The sequence below is a fragment of the Podarcis cretensis genome (assembly GCF_951804945.1).
Source record: "Podarcis cretensis genome assembly, chromosome: 4".
Taxonomy (NCBI): domain Eukaryota; kingdom Metazoa; phylum Chordata; class Lepidosauria; order Squamata; family Lacertidae; genus Podarcis; species Podarcis cretensis.
In genome coordinates, this window is record NC_137173.1 from 47,021,678 (window position 1) to 47,046,138 (window position 24,461).

The window sequence follows — 24,461 nt, forward strand, 5'->3', positions numbered from 1 at the left end:
ACAAAAATACACAAAATTTGACATGTGGTCCTGTGCAATTTGGCTACCAATGAAAAGAGATGTAGTTACTATCAACGCCTATGGCTTGCCATGATGTTTATTTATTTTAATAAATACCTATTTCAAATAATTTCAATTTAATTATTTATTTAAATTATTTGAGGCTGCTAAGAATAGGGAAGTGTGTATGTTGCCTGTAAACAGTGGAAAGAATATAAAAGTAAAAAAGTACTAAATTACTAGTGCCAGTTGCTGTTAAATGAAAGCGCTAATGTTCTTTACTTTTTTTTTAATTTTTATGAAAGTTTAAATAGTGACTTATTGAGTTAATCCTGCCCCAGAGAAAATTCCTTTTTTAAAAGTACTGTATGATAGAATGTAGATATATTACTTAATGCAAGATTGTAAGGCTTCCAGAAATTGATCCTATCTTGATCAGTGGAAAAATCCTTGGCCACCTTTGGAAGCTGGTGACCCATAGTTTAGCCTTTCTACTTACTTATTTATTTGTATACATGCCTTGCAGTCCTTTGACAGAACATATGATGGTTTCAGATACTTTCCCACCATACACCTCAAGGGGGGGAAACCTTGCAAATCGCCACTCTGTCTAAATTTAATGAACAAGCTCTAAGAAACTGGTGGATTGAGGGCTGTTTTATTCTAGCATACACAGACTCAAAGCTATCTTTTTTCACGTTTTTTGCTCTAATATATAGGAGTTTATCCAATGGTAGCTTTGTGCTCATGGAAAGCACTTCCACTCAGGTAAGGTTTGCACATGATTTTCACCAATTACAGCTGTTCTGAACTGCAGGGCAAAAAGAATGGTTTGCAAATGGATTGGTGAAGGATGTCAAAAACACCAGAGTGATCGATTCTAGTGCTTTATTATAAGGAAGAGTAAACTTACAACACAGCCTTCAATGCCCCACTCCCGTTACAGATTCAGGATGGACCAAAACGAAGCAAGGAGAGGTGTTCAAGACTTGTTTGCACCCAAGCAAACATTTATACATTCTTTATACACAAAGCATCATATGTCACTTTGGCCAGAACCTCCCGTTACTCCACCTGGCTGATGAGGGCATAGGTGGCAAATATCCAAGTCTTACAGACAGCTTCCTTCTCTGGGCCCAGAGCCCAGCACTCCAAGCCCACAGATGAGCCTAACGCCAAAGCCAGCCAATTAGCATAAACATAGCAAGTGCATAAACATAGGTGATCTCATATTTACAACTACCACCAATTTATTTCAGAGTTATCTTGATGGCATTTACAAGGCTTCTGGCACAGTCTCACCTTTGGTTCAAACAGCTATCCATAGAGCCCCTACCCCACCCCCATGCCCCCTGGATAGAGTAGGACAGGATACAGAAGGCTGCAGCTGGTGGAAAGGATCAACCACACCTTGCACAAGCAGTGCAAAGCCACTATTGGCTACAATCCACTACCTATAATGAAGCAGTATATAGACAACTTAGAGCATCTTTGGATGTTACTTTCTATAGAAAAAATTCAGCCAACTACAAGTCTAAGAAACTTTCTCCATTACCTCAGAGAAACCAACAATTGAACTGATACTGGATTTCTGTGTCCTTAACAATGTACATCCACATAACTTAAAGAATAGGGATCCTAACAACATAAATGATGCATTGTGTATCATGTTGCTTTTGTGAATAAAAACATGTATTTAGGACAGATACATATTAGATATTTAGATGCATTTCTAACATATATATTTAATTTCAGTTTGGGTTTCCCATATATGTAGTGGGTTACTAGAGCAGAGGGGTGTGTAGAATTTCCACACTTACACACTAAAAATACGCCCTGACAATGCTGCTTGTTAACATACAGAAAATTTGCATTGGACATTATCCAATCAAGATCACATCTTGGTAGAAGATTCTGAAAATCACATTTTCCTTAAGTATGGGTACTCATAGCCCCATTTCTCTCTTTTTATTTTGTTGAGTGTATTTAAAGTTTTAGTCCAACGCTATTTGAGAAAAATGCTTTATGTACAATTCTAGTCCTGACCTCCCTACTGTTCCCACAGGACCCCTGTTAACCAGCCTACTTACTGTTACTCAGTTTCACCAGAAGCAATGCCTGAAGCTAAATTCACAGCATGGGGACCTAGAGATCAGTTATGAGTGACACACCAAAACTGACTTTAGGTAGAGAGCATTTTAAGACCAAAATAATAAGGGATTGAATCCTGGAAATGTTTGAAAACCAATATGTAGAAACATTTAAAACAGGATATGGACAAAGCAAAAGCATTTTTCACATGTTTTAAAGGAAGAAGAAAGATTAATCAGCAAATGACTAATTAACTTCTGTCTATCTCTTTCAGCACTTTCTGTGGACTTGCCAGAAATGTTATTAAATGCTTTCAGTTTCCCACACAAACCAACCTTAATTTCCTGTTCTGGGTTTTATTTTAAGTACATGACCAACATTTACAGTTCTGGGTTTCTAGAAAAAGGCATTTAAATCAATATTAAACACCTAAGGTGGAATGTTTAAGTGCCTTGAGTTGCTTAAGGCAGACTTCCTGCAGCCAAAATAACAATTACTAGTGTTAACTTTAGCACTTCCATGGCAGGTTAACTTCAGCATCTTCATGGCAGGTCCTACTGCTTAAGCACATTAATAAAACTATCTCAAGTAGTCAGAAAACTCATCAGCCAACATGGTGAAATTTTACCATATCCTTATTAGAGTGAGTTGCTCATGGAAAGCAATGTCATCTCAGATACAAACAAAACACAGGCAAACACGACTTGCCATGATAATGGTAGGTTTGGGGTTTTGTTTTTTTAATGTGTGGTAATTCAAACAAACAGCATGGTGTTAGGTCCATGCTTATTGGGACTTATAAATCAAGTAAAATGCATTTTAACTGGAAATTAGGATGCCTCCTCCCCATGTTCTATAATTTTATCATGTTGCAAAAGTCACTTGGTAAAGCCAATATAAAAATGTAATGTGTGAATCATACTGAAAATTGATGTTGGCCCAACATCAAGGGGTCATTTCAGAAAAATGCAAAACATGCTTGCCTGGCTAATAATAATGATGTTGGCCCATAGCTATGGCAGGTGGGATTGCCAAGCTTGCCAAAGTCTTTTCCCCCAGATGCCTGCCCCACTTTAAAAACTTTTGCCAAGTGCGTAAAGATGAATGCACACAAGTTAAATGTGCATAAGTTGTGGGCTTACAGTACATATTTTCATTACATTTCCTTTTGATACTGTTTCTTCTTCCTGCCTACATGGTCCGGAAGAAGGAAAGTTAACCAAATTATTCACAGACACTTAAATAATATTTGTTTGCCATTCTCTTGTATGAACCACTTTCTACATCCAGTGCCTGACAGACGTGAATGTTTATGCACTCCTGAGGTTGCAAAGCATTCCTATTTCATCTACCTTCAGATAACCAAAGAGTATAGTTCTGCAGATTTTGTACTGGTACAATGGAGATCCAAAGAAGCATTCAAGGGAAACAGTGTATATCGGGGACAGACAATTTCAGTCCTGAAAAAGTTTATCTAAAGTTATTTATTTGCTCTAATGCTATTATAGTGGCTACCATGGAGTCAACGCAGAATTTAAATGTGAGTTTCCTATAATACAGACCCAACGCTATAGCCCAGTACAATCCTCAGAAGTCCTAATAAGTTTAATGGGACTTACTCCTAGTGAACCCCACTGGGTGAAATGCATATTAAATAGACAATAATGTCTGATAAATTACTAGTAAAGAGAAAGTCTTTGGGTTGTAGTCAACTAACTTTTGCTCAGAGTTCTTGGCATCCGTCTGTCATGAGAGACGATGCAGTGTACCTCCAAGGGTGAAGTCAAACCACTGGAGAATCACAGTGCCTGCTGTGGCTGCAGAGACCGCCTCCTGCGTTGGTTTTGCTGTGTTAGCAGCACCAAAGTGACCTCTCCAAGGCACAAGCCTGGGCAGTGTGCATGGTGGCCCTAGACAGCTCAGATGACAAGACTCACTGATGTGGTCCAAAGAAAAACAGAGCAATACATTTGGCACCAGCTTGGATGCAGAAGTTGCCAGAAGAATTGTCCACTCCACTCTGAATTTGAGTAGCGTTTACTTCTTAGCCTTTTCCTCTCCCAAAGATGTCCCACAAGGCAGCAAGCTGATCAGAGTAGATCCATGGAAATTCATTGCCATGACTAATTTAGGTCCATTAATCTGAATGGTTCTACTCTGAGAAAAAGTTAGTTGAATACAATTCTGGCCAGCTTGAAGAATGAAAGAAACTGAGATCTGCCAAAATAAATATTTTGTGGGATCAAAATGTGTACTTTTACTTTAAAGAAGTGGTGAAAAATAAAGACATTGATTAAACTCCCATGTGTAGAGGAATATATACTATGATGATCACTAAAATGTTCTTTTGGATAGACAATTTACATTTACAAACAATTTTCATTCCTAGCACTAAATTCCTTTAGCAAAATTCATTGGGATTTTCTGTACTTTCAGACAGCAATCCATATTGTTTCCAAGGAAATATTTCACTATATTTCCATCAGTGCAAAGGAAGATAAAAGGTTTTATCTAATTTAACTATGTGGATCTGAGTAAGTCCTAACCTTAATCCAGTACCTGTAATGGAAACGCTAATGCAGCATTATGATTTTACTTATCAGAAAACAATTATTCAGTGTGGGAAAGCCATAAACTAATGTGGGCAATTCTCCATTATTGTAGATGTGACAGTAGAAAGCTAACTTTGTTATATATATTTTGTGTCTGCAGCTCAATAACAGAAGGAAGCAAATATCTCAGAAGTTCCCTTACCAAAGACAGTGAGCTCTGCTGGGTCACTATCCCGTTCTCCCACCATATTGGTGCCAACACATGTATACATTCCAGCATCACTCTTTCTTGTGTTCGATATCATAAGCTTTCCACCTCTTATCTATCAGGGAAAAAATGAAAAAAGTCTAAGTTTTAGCACACTGTAAGCGGTTTCATATAACTAAAGATGAAAAGAAAAACACCAGTAGCAATATTTATAAATATTAGCAAATGTAATTACTATTTCTAAAGCACTATTCTTCATGTAAGATTACCGTAATTTTTGCTCCATAAGAAGCACCGTCTGACCATAACACGCAGCTAGTTTTTAGAGGGGGAATCCAAGAAAAAAATATTCTTTAAAGGGAGCACTGAGCAGAGCCTGTATGCATCCCAGGCTCTGCTCAGCGATCCCTTTCACGAGCTGCGTGGATCGTGTGTGCGGCGCTTGCAGGCTTTTCCCCAAGGAGGGAGAAGGGCAGCCCGTTGCCCTTCTCCCTCCTCAGGGAGAAGCCCCCAAGAGCCGCACACACGATCCACATGGCTCTTTAAAGGGAGTGCAGCTCTTGCGGGCTTTTCCAGGAGGTGGGGGAAGGGACAGAGCACAGCTAAGCCAGAAGCTAGAACAGAGAGAGGGATTTCTGTGCAGCGCTCCCTCTCGCTGTTCTGGCTTCTGGGATAGCTGCGCAGCCTGCATTTGCTCCATAAGATGCACACACACACTTCCCCTTAGTTTTTAGGAGGGAAAAAGTGCATCTTATAGAGCAAAAAAATACGATATTTAAAATTTGTGAAGGGGCATAGCAGGACACTTTGGTGACCTCTGTTCTTTCAAATGTCTTTGAAATATTTGGTGCTTTTGGTCACAAAGGGATTTCACAAGTGCACTTTCACTGGACAATTGATGGGAAAAGGAACTTTCTGATCACCCTTCCACCTGAAAAATGCTTAGGAGAAGAGGCCCACCATGGATGTTAATGAAAAAAAAAGAGCATCTCTGTCCATACTGCGATTCTCCCACACTCAGTCATTTAGCCACAGTGCTTAATTAAATGCTCTAATTTACCAGAAAACCTACAGTGAGATTCACTTTTTAGCAAATTGATCAGTATTTTTTAGGTTTCCATTTCAGTAGGACAGACTTACACTGATTCTCTCTTCTCTGTCATCTATTCGGATTTTGTCTTTTTTCCAGTAGATAGTGGGCTCAGGATGTCCTCGAGGAGGCTGGCACTCTAAAATAGCTGGTTCACCTGCTGCCACAACAACATCTGTGGGGTTTTGTCGGAAATCATCTCGTAGCACTGATACAAAAATAATATATAAATAAAAGAGAGGAAGAAAAAAGAAAGAAGATTTATTATAACAGCACACTGGCAAAGAAAAAAAATTTCTTGGTCAAAATTTCTTTGGTGGCTATTTAACATGCATTATAAAAAATCCATCCCAATCAGCCAATACACCAGAAATAAATATGACTCCATAGGTGGCCGATTCTCAGCATGTGAGTACAGGCTATGCATATGTATTTTGTAGCAGTATCTCTCATATAAATGCACACATACACACCCAGTTTCTTTTTTTTTAATTCTGCAGCCACACCTGCCAAGTGACATCTGGCCAATGTGACCTTCTGAGGACAAAAAACCCTAATAGTATGATTGCCATTCTGACACTGAATTCTTTTCATTAAGGAAAACAGCATGCTGGACTTTGCTTGCAACCTTTTGGAAATCCTGTTTGCCTATCTCTCAACTGGCACCTATATCCACAGAAGTCACTTTAAAGTCATCTGGGCAAAAGATGAGGTGACACACTACACAGTTTTACTTCTACTGTTTAATAATAATAATAAAAACAAACAAACAGCAACAACAATTTATGAAGGATGCCAAGATCTAGGTATACATAAAGGTATGCTTTTTTTATTCTCACTTTTTATCTTTGCTGCTATGATTGTGAGAGAAAACCAGAAGGGAGAAAATGCTTGCAGGTTACTCTCAACTGTTGGAAAACTAGTTTAGGGAACTACCTTCTTATAGAAATTATGTCACAGCACAGGGATTAGACTTTAGTGTTCAGAAATGATATTATTTTATCATTATTCTTCCATGCATGTTCCAGTCTCTAGGTTAATTGCCACCCTTAACAACACAGAACTGAAGAGAGCTCCAAAATCAGCTACTAAAAATTAGGGCATCTCCTCTCTTGTAGTTCAACTATGCAAGAGGCTCATTACTGTTTTAATACAGATTTCACCTTTAGTGAAACAAGGGCCCTCTGAGAAATCAAGAAAAGCCTGTGTCTCACTAAAGGAGCAGTCTGGAACAGTTCAGCAAAAATGTTCACTCTTCACTTATAAGCAGATTTAATTTACTGCTTTTGCTGTTAATAAAATGTGCTCCATTTTAACATTTTGAACTGCACATTTCCCATTTTCGTGTGTTACATGGAAGGATAAAATTTATATGCACAAGGATTAGCCACTGAATGGGTTGAGGTGAGCCTGCATATAAATCTGGCTCTCAGCTACAGATATGGGTTTCTGCTTATCGTTTTAGCATTTTCAAGGCACACAGGTAAATCCTAAGAGAGGGAGAAACTAATTAAAGGTTAATTTAGTTTCTAATATAAAAAGGAGCTGTTTATGTACACCATGTCTAGACGCAGAAAATAAAAATAAAAGAATTGGCGTAAAAATCATTCTGGCAAGAACTCCACTTTCTCTAAAGGAACACATCTGGCAGGGTGAAGGGCATATTTCAGAACCCTCTTCCCACATTTTTCTTGCCTAAAGCTTCAAATGAAAGGCATCCTCTGGACTGGTGCATATTATACAAATCTTTCCCATAAAAAAGCAAGTTTATATATTTGCATCTGTCAAGAATTCACATTTGATAGAAAAGAAAGAAAAGAGTGAGGAATAGTTAATTTTGGAGACAAAATAGAATGTTGATATCCTAACACAGAAGAGCACAGAATGTGGCAAAGTATATCCAAAACACAGAAGTAAGAAATACACTATCAGAAGGCCAGCATATTCAACAATGACAATCCACAAAATTTCCCATTCTGTAATATTCCTCTGTGTATATCAGTATACAAACACAGAAAGTGAGAAAATAATGAGGAAAAAAAGTTTATTTCACAAATGGAAGTTTGGTAATATTCAGGATCAAAAAGTACAATTTAAAAATTACACAGAAAGTCAAGCACCAATCCCAGCATGTTACAATACTGGAAACACTGATCTCTAAACTCTACTTGGCCTCTGGATTATTTACATAATCACTGGCGTGCCCACTTTAGGATAATTAAATTTTAGCATCAGGATATGCTTTTTCTACTGTCTTCTGTCAGTGATCAAGCAATCACTTTCTACTCACTGTAATCCTTGACACCTGCCCCCAATCTAGATTATAAACCCCTTTGGGCTGGGACCATGAACTGTCTGCATTGTGTTCCATCTGAAAAGAGGAAAGGCAATCCTCAAACAAACAAGAAATTAACTAAAAAAAATCCTTCCAGTAGCACCTTAGAGACCAACTAAGTTTGTTATTGGTATGAGCTTTCGTGTGCAAGCACACTTTTCATACCAATAACAAACTTAGTTGGTCTCTAAGGTGCTACTGGAAGGATTTTTTTTATTTTGTTTCGACTACGGCAGACCAACACGGCTACCTACCTGTAACAAGAAATTAACTGCAGTTCTTTAGAATGTAGAAAAGGCATGTAATAAATAGCCTGATTATTGAACATTCATCCTGATTTGTTTGCATAGTATTTCTTTTTAGTGACCACTCATTCTGTTTGCAAGGAGCTTAGTCCCAGAGACTAGAGAGTATAAGACGATCCTTTGCAGTCATCATATTTTGGCAGGCCCTGATGTTCATTAGGAATGGAAAACTACACTTTAGATAGGCACATTTGTACTTTTCCCCATTCTGGTAATGAGAGATCAGTAGGTTGGAATAACCTTGGGCGGAATAATAGGAGACTGCAGGGCTGCCAGAGGGAGGACCTTTCGTGGGACCCTTTGACCAAAGGCTGTTTCAGTTCTCCTCCACTGTTCAGGCAAGGCTCTCCTGAAAGATGTGAACTAAGTTTCTAGATTTTATATTCTATACAGTACCAGGTAATTTTTTCATACTATGAAATCTGCTAAAATGTAGAGAAAAACCCCCTCAAATAGATCTTTAAATATGATACAGTTGACATGTCAAAGTTCCAGACGCTCCCCAAAGAACTGCTGTATAATCTGTTTCAGATATTCTGACATTCCGTAGGAGATGAGAATAAGTGCACAGCTAAACTAATGGCAGTTTGGCCACTTTCATCTGGGATTGGAAGCATCTGAGAATAGGCAGAGAATCAGTCAAGGAAGTGATGATGGACCTCAACCATTTATTTCAGTCTCACACTGGATGGTTCAAAGAGATACAATATTATGCTCTACAGCACACATACAATAATGCTCCAGAAAAAATTTAATTGTAGCATTCTAGGTCTTTCTTTGATGAAGAATGCATATACTTCTGAAGTACCATTTCCCGTTTTCATTTGAAATGTAAAAGTTTATTAATGGTTGAAAGCTTCATGTTGCAACAGTATAGTGAAGAGAAACGCTTGCAGCTAAAGCACCTGCTGCAACAGGGGGAAAGGCTTGCTACCAAAGCAACTCCTCACTAAATATGCCAGTTTATGCCCAAATCCAGACCAAGTCAAACTAACGTCTGTAAACTCTAGGAATTTTATAGAAAGGGAATTCATTTTCTCCTCTGTGACTCTGACAATTTGTTTAAATGAGTCTGAGTGTTTTTTGGTGAAGAAAAAGAGGGGGTCATAACCATTAATATATATATCCATAGTGTAATCCTTCCTTCTACCATAAAGGCTCTCAGACCCTAAGAAAAGGGAGAAAACACATTTTAATAGGATTTACATTTACATGATGATTACAAATAACCATCTGTCTGCTTCTACTTTTCAATCTGGTCTGTGTCCCATGAGTCCCTAGCCTATGGTCAAAGCAACTAAGCTAGAAGGGGAAAGTACAGGTCTGTCAGGAGATTTTGGGTAATTTACATTCTTTTGCCACAGTGCCTGGTTTCTCCTTCTATCTACACATATATATTACAGGGACTGTTTTCTAAATTCCATATACATACATTATAAAATATAGTGTGTGTGTGTGTGTGCGCGCGCGCACACACACGCACACATCAATATTTAAAATAACAGATGTATTTTATACAATACACTGTTTTGGTCCTCTCATTCTATGAAACTGAGTTTTTAATCTCTATAATAAAATTGTCTCTAAGTATGATACTCTAGGTATGAACCAAACATAGTGGTTTGAGTCATTCTAGCAATCTCACCACTTTACTGCATAATATTCTAATAAATTAGAACAAGGTGCACTTTGCTTTGTTGTCACTTGTGCGGAAAGAGAGCTTGGGAAACTCTGCTTGGAGATTAGGCACCAAGGCAAGCAGTGATGGGAGAATCCCCTATCAGATGATAAGTAGTCTCAAGCCATCTTTCAGGAGAATGTGAAGGATCCAGTCCTCCTGTATCATAAAATAATCATTGGGCTGCCACTTGCCCTCCCACCCCACAACCGTAAGCTATTGAACCAAATTATGTACAACCCTCAGAGTTGTCTTTATTTATCCAAGAAAAATCAAAATGATTTCTATGGGATTTGGCACATTCCAAATCATTGCTGCTATACTGCATTTGCTAAGCCAACCCAAGATTAAATATGAATATGAAGGGTCCTGGAGAAGAGACTGTAGCAGCTTTGTACTTCCATGGTCCTTTTAACTCAGCGAGGCTAAACCAAAATTTGGCTTAATGAGTTGTCCAAACATGGGCTCATGTTTAAGCTTACAAAAACCAAACCCAAAATGTTTGTCGCTACCAGCAGCTTAATTAGATTTCTATATTTACTTATCTTAATGTTGAACTATAATGGCAAATTAAGCAAGACAAACATGGGCTATGAGGCCTGAAAGTGCCTTCCCAGTGATATGGCCGCTACACTGCCATTGCCACCTGTCCCCCAGCACACCAAGTTCAATTTATTTCAAGTAGAAACTAGAATGTACAGAAATCGTCTCACAGTCTCCAAAACTAGTTGTTCCTTTACTAACTCCTATCCCATCTATGCTTTTGGCTGATTATCTTTAAGCCTTTCCTCCCAGCCAACACTCAGCTTTCAGCAGCTACAGAGCATGCTCAGCTCTCACTGAGCTGTTTTTAAAGGCGGGGGTCCCATTAGGTCCCCCCCCCCCTATGTTTTGTACTTTCGTAAATCTTGAGTATTGCAACATCTCACCTTCGGTTATCAGAAGCATGCTGTTTTTGGCTATGGTTCTGTCACCATTCACTGCCCAAGTTTGATATTAAAGAAAGTAATGCTAAGAGTGTATACTTGATATTGTTTGTTACAAACCTCTCACACTCTCATGCAAGTATTTATGTTCTGAGACAGACTTTTATGCATACAATATCATAATTCTTATTTTCTCTTTCATATCTCTGGGACTAAAATAGTAACAACTGAAAGATCAGATTGTTTTTATGAGCTTCAATCCTTTCAAACTATTTTTTCAGCAAAATAATTAAAAATATCACCATCTGATTAAACACTGGGGAAATCCCTCCTAGGCTTTCTGAGCCCTGTCTTACTTTAGAGAAGATTCTGTCTTCTTCAGTTGCATCAGGTGTTACAATAATACGTTACAGCCACTGGAAGTCAGTCTGTTAAATATGTCATCAACAGTTATGTGATTTAAGGAAGTTCACTTTCTTGCGCACACAGGTTTCTGCTGATGCTTTATTATTTCTGTTGATGCTCTCTTACTGCTGTCTGCTTTTTATTTTCCCCACACCAATAGGACAAAAAGAAGATCCTATACTTTCTTAGAATTCACTGTGTTCAACTGAATGCAAGCTGACATCTTTGTATTTTCTGGAAAGATTCTATTTGACTGTTGGATGATATGAGGAGTGGAAGTCTTTCTAATCCAGAATATAAAATATTTATGAGTAAACTAGGAGATGGAAAACAAAGTTATATGACCTATCTACGCTGTAGTGAAGCCCCTATAACCTTATCTCCCCCTCGCTTTTAGCCCCTAATGAATTCTGAATGCTGCAGTTAACATTCAGCAATCTCATTACACATCAGCCATAAATCTTCAAAGGCATCACTTTTGTTTTGACAACCAAGGAAGGGAGAGAAAAGCAATAAGCATTTCTGAGCATGCTTTTTGTTGATATAGATTTCTCTAAGATCAGACTGAAATTATTTTACATGCACTATGCATATGATAATGGAATGTTTTGGATCATGCTGAAAATATTTCCAGGTTCACAACAGACATATTTTTCTTCTAATGTTGTTGAATACATTCCCCTTTAGCCAAACAGCCTAAATCCTACAATATAAATGTCAAAATACTGGTTTTTTGGAATTAAAAAATGGTTAATATTCCTTAATTGAAGAAGGCTTAATAGAGATTTGTGTGCAATTTCAGAAAATATAGTATGTGTATATCTCTGTACCCTTAGGTTTGTATATTTTCAAACCTTGAGGTTTAACAAAAAGAAAACAAACCAGTAAACTGTTCTTATCCAATGATCCCTTTTTCACTGAACCATGTCTATTGTTCGCACATACCCCACATGCATAAAAAGAGCTTGGAATATACTTTTACATTAACAGTCTACCAAATGGAGTTCAAAGAATAAGGTAATGTCAGTCTTCAGACTTTCACCTTAGTTTCTACATATGCCCCCAAATAAAACTGCTATTTTTTTTGACCTCCATACTTAAACAGTTACAGAATTTTGCAGAAGATGAATTAATCAAGGGTGGAGACAGATCTACATCTTTACAAATAAATATGATTTGATTGATGTATGAGGATCCTTTCATAAAAAAGAAAGATTTTAGTTTAAACTCACAAAGGTATTTTTAAAAATGTAGAATACATTATAAACTTATGTCCACTTCACTTAAAAATAAAATTCAAGAAGCTAAAATTAGCAACATCTTCCATCTTTTGTCCATCTTTTAAACATGCATGGAACCATATCCTCATGGCATTTTGATGCTAAATTACTTACTAACCATTAATCTGTGGAAGCCATTTTCACAAGCATTTCAGAATATGTTGAATATACTGCAGATGTTACTAGGAAAAAATAATATGGGATGCTATGAAAGCAGTAGAAAGAGAATGTTGTATGGCAGAAAAAAATAAGATGTGTAAACAACATGCTTAAACAGCAACATCTTTACATCTTGAATTGGAAAAATTAGAACATTACCATAAATAAACTGGTTCCATAAAAATTAGGAAACAAATTAAAAACATAAGTGACTTCTTGGGGAAGATATGACAGACTGAACATCTTCTTTTGGTTGCTCGCCAACAGAGATAATTACATGGTACTTGATGATAGCCAAGCTTTAAATCTTGCTTACTAAATTCACTCTTGAAAAATAGAGTGAACAAGGGATTAACGTCTGATGCTTGGAAAAAGTCCACTTTCTATGCTGGGAGACTGAGAAGCTGCAAGAAACCCAGATGAGAGTGAGTGATGTAGAGTGGAGGAAATAAAATTGTGCCCCCAAACCATCCAGCAGCCCCCAAGGCATAAGGTTGACAAAGCCTACCTTTCTCTAATTATCTTTATGGCTGCTTTAAAGGTTATAGAGGTTACCTGTCTGCCAGTTGAAGTTTATATCCAGTATGTGAGCTACTGTCTGGTTTAAGAAGAGTTGATCATTAAAAGATTAAAGGCATAACTAAAAGCATTCCCTAATTTTAGCAACCAAGAAAGATTTAAATGGACAAAGGAGTTCTGATTGCTAGAAATTCTTATTTTATTTTTAACTCTCTGTTTTCTCAATGAAAGTGTTAACTTCAAACCAAAAGTAATTTTCCTATGTCACATTTCCCCCTGTGGGAAATAATGTGGATAGATAAGAAATGCTGTGGACATCTTAAGGTGGAGACGGGAGACAGAAGTTTTTAAAGTTCTTAAGGTATCAATTGAGCTGTTTATAAGACCAAGAACCCCCCAGTATTGACTCTCCATTGACCACTGGCATCTTGCAGCAATTATTGGAGGAACAATGAAAAGAGATCACAGTTGTAATTGATGGAAATGAACCAGCAAAGAATGAAAAGGAAAAGGGATTTAATGAAAACACAGAGGCTTTGGAGAACATTATCGATAAAGGATTGCCAGAATAGGAGAATAAAATGATAGAGTTGGATGAAATGGATAAGTCCTTTGCAAGGGTATCTAGAAGACTGAAATAGCCAAATGGCAGATGTTGGAGGAGTGGAATGAAGCCATGGACAGAGAGATGAGGAGACATCCTGAGCTGGCAGAGATAAACTGGAGAGAGAGCATTTGGTGTACAATTTCGAGTGAATTCGGAGGAAAAAGCTAGCAAGGCTTTGGTGTTTTTCTTGAAAAAAGACAGGAAGTAGTGTAAATGGAAGAAATACATTTTTAAAATCAGGATGGAAAACCATGGCAAATATAACAAGAAATGGGATCAGAAGATATGCAACTGGGTGTGAATTGATGAATACACAATAAGTTAAATAACTATGGAATATTATTTTAACATATGACCACAGCAAAGATACTTCTGTGAACAAAAATGAAAAGATTTATTATTGTTTAATATGGAGAAGTGGTTGTTGAAGGTACTGGAGGCAAAACTGCTATAGAAATTTTTTTTTTTGCTGATATTTATTAATAATAACTACCGGTAAACAATCCTTTATGGATTTTTGGTGTAGAAAGGAAAATGAATGAATTTGAGATATTTGGGCCTAAAGAGTAGGAAAGTGTTGCTTAGCAACCACGATAGGGAGGTGGGCCTCAAACTTGATGAATCAAAAAGTAGAGTACAAGTCGGAACGGACCCCAGTGATCTTTTTAAGTGGGAACATTAATTGAATCTTTTACATTTGGAATTTCCAATAGTTTCACAGAATCCTTTTAAGAGGTTAGACCTAATTTCAAAAGGAACATTTTCATACTTAAGCATAAACAATATTCTGTAAGGTCAAGCAAACCTTACAGATATGGTCAAAAATGGTATAAATTATGCCTTTTCTTATTCGTGTTGTCTGAAATGTGTAGCATGTTATCAATCTACACAAAACTGTGGTAAGTAAATGTAATAAGGGAAAAATTGCAACGTTAATGGTAAACTGTATTATACTTTGTCTGGTATCATTACGCTGTTAGTTTCTAATACTGAATTATTATTATTTTAATAAGCTGTTAGATGCTAATGACTTTTATTTACTTTAGTTTCTGCATGCTTGAGAACCCGTTTTATTGTTTGTATTTGTTAATATTTTGAAATTCGATAAAATACCCACCCACCCAAAATGGCAGTAGCCAATGACTACAACCTCCTAATCATATTCTATTCAACATAGCTGGTCCAACAAACATGCATAAACATTTTGCATCCTAAGGAATATTCATTGGGAATGGCACAGTAGTCAGTGTTAAGGAGAAAAATGCCTGCAGTCCAGTCTTCCCCAACCAGGTACCGTTCAGATTTCTGGAGCTACAATTCCCATGCTTTGGCCATCTTGGCTGGGGATGATGGAAACTGTAGTAATACAAAACATCTGGAGAGCTCCAAGTTGGAGAAGGATGCATTGGATAATTCAGTCAGTAGAGCATGAGGGTTGTGGGTTCAATTCCTACATTGGGCAAAAAAAGAATCCTGCATTACAGCGAGTTGGACTACATGACCCTCATGGTCCCTTCCAGCTCTGCAATTCTATTATTCTAAGGCTGCTGTAGTCTGTTATCCATAACTTGTTAATATAAAACTCTCTCTTAAGTCACAGTAATACAACCACAAAATCAGAAAGCAGTTGTTCTAAAGGGAAAGACTTAAAAACAGTTGAATCTATTTTCTTGTTATAAAAAAGAATATGTCAAAGTGCATTTGTTACATTATTGGCTATATTATTTACAAACAACACATTTTATTAAATCCACAAAAGAATAATAGCAAATAAATCAATGTGTCATGTCAATGTAATAACAACATTATTATATCTATTAGTAAGCATAGATATGTTGGTGGGCTCTTAGCTGAGGGACTTCATAAAATGAATAATATTCTTTCTTAAACAATATAATTAACTCTTAATGAACCTTTTCTCTTTTCCCAGTAAATTCAATTTAGTCTAATCCTTGGGTTTATGGTAATGTTGAGCTCATTAAAATGTTACTTAAAACTCATTAAAATGCACACTGAGAGGTAACAGCTTCATTACAGTAATATATGGTAAAAGAAAAAAAGAATGCTTTATTATCATTTAATTGTTTCCAAAACTGAATACATTTGCATAGTGATAAGGTTCACAGGATACTTTAGATGGTACTCAATAATTAAGCAGCTCAGTAATTAAAAATGCATTTCTAAAAATAATTTTATGTTATTGCTTATTCTTGGTTGTTTTTCCAATTAGGAAAAGTAGCCATATCAATCCAGCTCATGAAATTGGGTGGAACAGATAGACAAGAAGACAAGATTAATTTTTTTTAGTTTCAGACAATGTGTATTTTTGTTCCATTTATTTTCTGTTCATAAACAGCACTTGAAGAGTAGTTACTGTTACATTAAAAGGTAAGGTATGCATATTCTAGTAAATGAGAACAGCCAAGTATTAGTCATTTAATTAAGTTGGGGAATTGTCCAGGAATTGTCCAGTAATGTAGAAATGCATTACAGTAACACCTGATGCAGACTTTTAAGTGCAAGTTGTGCCATTGTTTCACTATAGATTCAGAAGGGCCCAGGTTTAATACCTGGCATATTTAGATAGTTTGGGAAAGACCCATGGAGAGTCACTGATAATTAGTGAACACAATACTGATGAGATGTCTAGCACACGTGTACATACACAGACACAGACAGACACACACACATACAGTTTTTATATATAAACCACCAAGCGGTTCTCAAACTTTTTTCTCTGGGTCACACCTTCAGAATAAAAATTTGCTCATGCCACACCGAATTTTTAATTGATAAGAAATACATTGGAAAACAAAAAGAAACAACTGCCAGCAGTGCTTGATTTATAACACAGAATATGATCTTGAAACATCCAGAAAGTATAAAATGCAGCTACATCAGAACATGCGTCATTCCCAACATATAATTATAAACAAGCACCTTACATATGTATAAAACCCAATGTGAAAGGTGAGCTGACTTTTGCCAGGTAAACTGCACACAAGGAGAGGAAGGGCAAATCCCACTGGGCAAGCAGAAGTCATTCTGCACATGGGGCACCTTCATCGGATCCAGCCCATGCAAAGCAATCCTGGCTTATAAAAGCTAGCCGGGAAGGACTGGGCAATGGGCTTCGTGGGGTGGTGAATGCTTCCCTCCATGAGGGAGCCTTCCCAGACCCGCTGAAAGAGGTGGTTATTAAACCGCTTCTTAAAAAACCATCTTTAGATGCGGCCACAATGGCCAACTATCGCCCAGTCTCAAACCTTCCATTCTTGGGCAAGGTGATTGAGCAAGTGGTTGCTGAACAACTCCAGGCACGCCTGGAAGAAGCGGACCATTTGGATCCCTTCCAGTCGGGATTCAGGCCTCATCATGGGACTGAAACTGCTTTGGTCGCACTGGTTGATGATCTCCAGCGGGCTAGGGACAAAGGTGAGAGCTGTTTCCTAGTTCTGCTGGATCTCTCAGCTGCGTTTGATACCATCAACCATAACATCCTTCTGGACCGTCTTGAGGGTCTGGGAGCTGGGGGCACTGTCATACAGTGGTTCCGCTCCTTCCTCCTGGCCCGTGTTCAGAAAGTGGTGGGGAGGGGATGAGTGTTCAGACCCCTGGGCTCTCACTTGTGGGGTGCCTCAGGGTTCTGTCCTCTCCCCCATGCTTTTCAACATTTACATGCAGCCGCTGGGAGGTTTGGGCTGGGTGTTCATCAGTATGCGGATGATACCCAGCTCTACCTCTCTTTTAAATCAGAACCAGTGAAGGCGGTGAAGGTCCTGTGTGTCTGGAGGCGGTTGGAGGATGGATGGCGGCTAACAGATTGAAGTACTGTTTTTGGGGGACAGGAGGCGGGCAGGTGTGGAGGATTCCCTGGTCCTGAATGGGGTAACTGTGCCCCTGAAGGACCAGGTGCGCAGCCTGGGAGTCATTTTGGACTCACAGCTGTCCATGGAGTCACAGGTCAAATCTTGTCCAGGGCAGCTGTTTACCAGCTCCATCTGGTACGTACGCTGAGACCCTATCTGCCTGTGGACTGTCTCGCCAGAGTGGTGCATGCTCTGGTTATCTCCCACTTGGACTACTGCAATACACTCTACGTGGGGCTACCTTTGAAGGTGACTTGGAAACTACAACTAATCCAGAATGCGGCAGCTAGACTGGTGACTGGGGGCGGCCGCCGAGACCATATAACACCGGTCTTGAAAGACCTACATTGGCTCCCAGTACGTTTCCGAGCACAATTCAAAGTGTTGGTGCTGACCTTTAAAACCCTAAACGGCCTCGGTCCAGTATACCTGAAGGAGCGTCTCCACCCCCATCGTTCTGCCCGGACGCTGAGGTCCAGCGCCGAGGGCCTTCTGGCGGTTCCCTCATTGCGAGAAGCAAAGCTACAGGGAACCAGGCAGAGGGCCTTCTCGGTAGTGGCGCCCGCCCTGTGGAACGCCCTTCCAGCAGATGTCAAAGCGATAAACAACTACCTGACATTCAGAAGACATCTTAAGGCAGCCTTGTTCAGGGAAGTTTTTAACGTGTGATATTTTACTGTATTTTTGGTTTCTATGGAAGCCGCCCAGAGTGGCTGGGGAGGCCCAGCCAGATGGGCGGGGTATAAATAATAAATTATTATTATTATTATTATTATTATTATTATTATTCAAAGCATAGGGCTTGATGTGGTTAAGATACAGCACAACTAGGGCCCCCTGCCAGACGACAGTCCATGCCTGCAGAACCCCATATGCTCACCTGTGGGCAGCCCAATAAATGGTAGTCATGCCTGTCACTGCTTAGTGTAATGGTCAAAAGGGATTGTGCTCAGGATGGGGATCATAGAATTGGAAGAGACCATGAGGGTCATCTAATCCAACCCCTTGCAATCCAAGAATCTTTTGCCCAGTGTGAGGCTCAAACCCAGGACCCTGAGATTAAGAGTCTCATGCTCTACCGACTGAGCAAAATGGGACTGGTAGCTCCAATACAAAACAAATTAGCACCAAAGTCTCTAGAAATAATATGATCCATGGCTGGTTCACAGTTGCTTGTCACTGGCCTCAAGAGGAAGTGAGAAGTTAATCTTTGCCAGCCACAATAAGGCAGTTGAGGTTTGAGAGTATTTAACACTCTCTGTTATGCATGGGTGCCTTGCATAATGGAAGTGAACTTCAAAAATGCTCGTGGAACTATCAACTTCTAGCATCATGTTAAATGAATGCAGGCATGCTGTGGGCCCAACATTCAAATAGCTGAATATAGCATAAAATAAGATTATAATTGGTTAAATAGTTATACGTGGATATGGAAATTCTTTTCTGTCTTTGATAAATACAACAAAATTAAAAGAATATATGGAACCTGAATTTTAGGAAAATGAAGGAGTAGGAGGACAGCAAAGTGTGTGTGTGTGTGTGTGTGTGTGTGTGTGTGTTATAAAACTCCATAGATTTAAACATTGTTATATTGTACAGTAAATCAGGTTGTATTTCCAAAATCTCTGTTGATTCGTTTTTTAAAATGCCTGCTCTCTCTCTCTGTAGAGATTTCCATTTCCATTTCTATAATCTTTCACATTTCATTTTCTGAGCCTTTTGAAAAGAAAACAAATAATATGCCTCTCTAGCCAAGTAAACAATCTCTCATTTTATCTTTATCGCACATTCCTGTAGATAAGTTATGTCATTTCTTTGGAGCCCAATGTGAGATGCCTGGAAATAAATAAGCCAGATGGAAACTAAGTAATTGGAATAATAAGTATTAATGTCGAAAACTCTCTCCATTGTATTTCCATGTATTCATTGAGCAAGGTTAAATGAGATACCATAAATACAAACTAGAAGATAGATGATACATTTGAAAACAAGTAATTGCATATTATACTTACTAGCTTTCCCCTATGTAAGCACAATCTAAATTGAAAAGCCAGGAAAACCCTGTAAATAAATGGAAGACAAAAGCAACTAGAGACTCAATTTTTAACTGATATTTATGGCAGGGCATCATTACATAGTCTGAGGAGCCTTTGCTTCACACTGTATACACATATAATAACTGTTTTCACATGATTTACAAGATTATGATCCAGAGCTATATTATTCATTTGCAAATATGTTCATATTTGAAACACGCAACGAATTGTATAGATGCTGTTTTAAATATAACTATGAAAGTGGTCTGGAAGGGAGAATCAAAGAGAATACTAAACAAACAAAGAAGGGGGCCAGTAGGGAATAATGAGCATCTGGGCAACCATAGTCTGCATGAGTGTGAACAAAGTAAAAATACACACCAATGTATAATCAGACCACTGCTGCTGTTAATAATACATATTATTCCACAGTAAGGTTCCAGAATGTTGTTGGTGGGTAAGCGAAGAGTTGATTTACATGATCAGGTAATAACTAATTCATGTAATGATAATCCCATCACACACAAGTTTCCTCCCACTCCCACTGATGCCCCAAACACGATGAAGAAAGTCACAACATAAGGTCTAATGTACAATGAAAGTTTTTAATGACTATCACATAATTGTAATAATGGCCAAGATCAAAATTGTTATTGTATGCTGCTGTTCTTGGGCTTTGAGAAGCTAGTTCACAAATCCCAGTCAGCCATTATGTTTATGGGTGCCCTTGAGCCAGCTGCTATCTCTCAGCCAAAAGGACCTCACAAGGTTGTGAAGAGGATGAAGCAGGATACACTGCTTATAGGAAGGATATAACAGCAGTTAAATATTGAACTAATCTTTTCAGTGCCTAGGTCTTCATCCAGCCCTGCAATTAACTAAAACTTTGGTTATGTTGATGGTGCAACACTATGCCCAGTACAAAGTCATAATCCTTAACAAAATCAGAAGTCCCATTGACTTTGATGGTACTGTATATACTCAAGTATAAGCCGACTTGAATATAAGCCGAGGCACCTAATTTTACCACAAAAAACTGGGAAAACTTATTAACTCGAGTATAAGCGAGTTCACCACACCACAAACCTCTCCCCCCTCCCCTCCCCCGCCTACCTAGAGTGCTGCCAAGAGGCAGAGGCTGATGGCGGCAGCGGCAGAGGAAGAACAAGCGGCCTGAAAGGGCTGCTTTTGGACTGCTTGTTCCTCCTCTGCCGCCGCCAACAGTGACCCTCACTGAGTATAAGCTGAGGGGGGCTTTTTCAGCATAAAAATGTGCTGAAAAAGTCGGCTTATACTTGAGTATATACGGTACTTACTTCCAGCAAGTGTGTCTAGGTACTATGTGGGATTGCAAGGTATGACTTCAGCATGTGTTTCTTTTAATCTAATTAGGTCATTCCTTTTGCCCATTTCTTTTGGAGCTACTCTTTGTCTGCTTCCTATACTTCCTAAAGGAAGACAAATATAATGGTGGTGTTTCATTTTAAAACTAAATATAACTTGTTTGCAAACATCTGAGCATATATTGGAAATTGGAAATTGTTTTAAGGTGGGGTGTATTTTTAAAACAGGAAGCTGACAAATCTTCCTATAAGTTAAATTAACCACCGTCCAGCAGCAAATGCCAATAGGAGGCACAGCAGTTTTTTGCTTGAAATTGGTATGTCTACTTTCAGGCAAAAAAAAAAAAAGTTCAATTAATTCCCAAAATACATTTGGAAAAGTATTCAACAGTTAGAACTTAATCATGGAAGAATATGGTGTAGTGCACAGTACTTAACACCAAGCACTAGGGCTCCAAATAAGGTCTGGTATTTCCTGCCAGCTTTTAATTTAAGCTCCAGACTTCTTTGCTACTGCCTCATGCTTCCATTTTCCTTAATGTGAACTGAAGTCACTTGGCTTTCATCAGCTTCCTATAAAGTGGAAAATCTGTCAAAACCTGTTTTTAAATAGGGGAAGGTGGGAAAATGAAAGGAATTTGTGCCAAAGAACAGAGAGAAGCAGTCTGGATGTTTTTGCTTTCTCCTACTGAAAATGCTAACATCACCTGTCCTCCAAATCCCTGTGCTCCACCCCCTAAGGATTGTTGTTAGTAAAAGAAAGCAGTCTGGCCCACCTCCTGACGTCTTTAATTGACTTCATAGTGAGTGTTATCAAGAGCTAGTCAAGCAGTGCTAATGGTGCCTGCAGATTGTTCACACATGGCATCGCTGGCATACGTTGGCCCTTAAAAGGACTAATAGGACAGTGTAATCTCTACTCAGTGTGTGAGCAAGAACCAAGGGCTATCTGGAAAAACAACAAATAATTAGGCAGGGCTCTTCTCGGACAAAGGCAGTGTAATAAAGACTACCTCGAAGCACAAATACTAATTCTCTAGCAACCATTTATTACTGTACAAATGCTTTTAACAATAGTGTATAACTGTATGGTTTAAGCTGAATTATTTTCTGTAATTAAGTATTTTTATTGTTTTACTTGATCTAGGGGGGCAGCTGCCCCCCTCCTCGGCTATGTCCATTACAACAAGCAACACCACCTCTAAATATCTCAAAAGGTCAATTGGGCATATATGGGTGGAGACAATCTGCTAGGTATCCTGGTCCCAATTTTTTTAGGGTTTACATGTCAACAGCAAATTTTAAACATAGCTTGTGGATTGAACAGAGACAAATAATTTTTAGCACATTATGACCAGGATCACATGACACAATAAAGCTTGGTCTAGCAAGACCACACAAATGTGATGGCTTCTGGAAAGGAATTCACAAGTGCTTGTGATGCTAACCACAAAGTGTAGTCACATTTTGTTAACTACAGCTCATGATTAGTGAAGAGAGATTTTAACGCTAGTGCTCTCCAGAAGCATGCAGACTGATACTGTCTCATTTAGCTAGGTTCTGACATATTGTGTTGTGCAGACTAAGTCTAAATGTATTAATTGGTTTACCAATGCCAGGATGTCTTAATTATCAACAATTGTTTTGTGAATTACTACTGTTAATTAGGTACTTATTACTATCTGTGGACGCAGGTGGCGCTGTGGGTTAAAGCCTCAGCGCCTAGGGCTTGCCGATCGAAAGGTCGGCGGTTCGAATCCCTGCGGCGGGGTGCGCTCCCGCTGCTCGGTCCCAGCGCCTGCCAACCTAGCAGTTCGAAAGCACCTCCGGGTGCAAGTAAATAAATAGGGACCGCTTACCAGCGGGAAGGTAAACGGCGTTTCCGTGTGCGGCTCTGGCTCGCCAGAGCAGCGATGTCACGCTGGCCACGTGACCCGGAAGTGTCTCCGGACAGCGCTGGCCCCTGGCCTCTTAAGTGAGATGGGCGCACAACCCCAGAGTCTGTCAAGACTGGCCCGTACGGGCAGGGGTACCTTTACCTTTACCTTTACTATCTGTACTTTTCCACAGTTTGTTAACAGTTGAGGCCAGAGAAAAACAATTCTCCCCAATCCTCTGGCCAAAGACTCTTTGTACTCCTGCTCTGGAAGTCCATTTGCCCTTTTTGGGCAGGTGGCTTTTTGGGTGGGCCCCAGGCCTCCTCTGGGAACTGGTCTATTGCAGGCTGGGCCGTCCTCCTACTGCCAAATTGGCCCATGGCAAAAGGAATCTATAGATGGCATTCCCCTGGGCGTGGGACCAACTGATCAATAGCAGTGCCTGGTCCCGTGCCCAGAGCAAGGATAAATGCCCGGCCTGCTGGGCATTTTGACCTCTCACTCACCATGCCAGTTCTCCCACCCACACTCCCTCAGATTAGGGTTTTTGCCGATGGTACAACCTTGCTATGGACAATGTCGGTTGTTGGATTTAGGGGCTGGGCAGGATTTTTTCCCATCTAGCAAATTGGCACCGCTATTTGGGTATTCACCTACCTCATAGCAATCATCTCAAAATTGTAAGGCAGATAGGGATTGGTTAAGCATAATCTTCGTTGGAGGGGAGGTTGTAGCCTCCGCCTGCCCCTCCACGGGTAAGGGTATTCTGTTAAAAGGATCTGGGAAGAGTGGCTCCTGTCCAATACCCAGAAGGGGGCTAGGGCCAGACCACTGCTCCAATGGAGACCACTTGGGGGACACCCCTATTTGACATAGGTCATAGGGCGTGTCCCCCCCCCCCGGCTTCACCCTTAGAAACACTCCCAGAGGACGGGCGAGAGTAAAATATGCAGTTGCTTACCTCAATGTCTATGACCAAACCTTTACATCTGTAAGCAATAAAGTTGTGGCCATATTTAATACCAAACCAATATGTGTCTAGGGAACAGGGTGGTTACGGGCCTCACCACACTAATAATACGAAGTTAGATTTGCCTCTTACGTGCTTGTAGAGAAAGCTGAAAGCTTCTGCTATTTTGGGCAAAAGCGTAATTGCACATACAAATAATATATTACACCAA

The 24,461-nt window shown here is 39.2% G+C and overlaps 1 protein-coding gene and 1 long non-coding RNA gene across 22 annotated transcripts in view; one reads left to right on the forward strand and one right to left on the reverse strand.

Annotated features, from left to right (window-relative positions):
* Window positions 1-24,461, reverse strand: part of ROBO2 (roundabout guidance receptor 2) — an 815,523-nt gene that overhangs the window by 160,265 nt on the left and 630,797 nt on the right. For all 21 annotated transcript variants that reach the window (XM_079974752.1, XM_079974745.1, XM_079974749.1 and 18 more), the window contains exons 3-4: window positions 5,992-6,149; window positions 4,846-4,966 (exon numbers count right to left, since the gene is read on the reverse strand). In XM_079974752.1, coding sequence (XP_079830878.1) covers window positions 4,846-4,966; window positions 5,992-6,149 — 279 coding nt within the window. The remainder of the gene's footprint in view (window positions 1-4,845; window positions 4,967-5,991; window positions 6,150-24,461) is intronic.
* LOC307215555 lies at window positions 453-2,425 on the forward strand. Its single transcript, XR_013838575.1, has 2 exons — window positions 453-768; window positions 2,366-2,425. It is a non-coding gene; the product is annotated as an uncharacterized lncRNA (long non-coding RNA).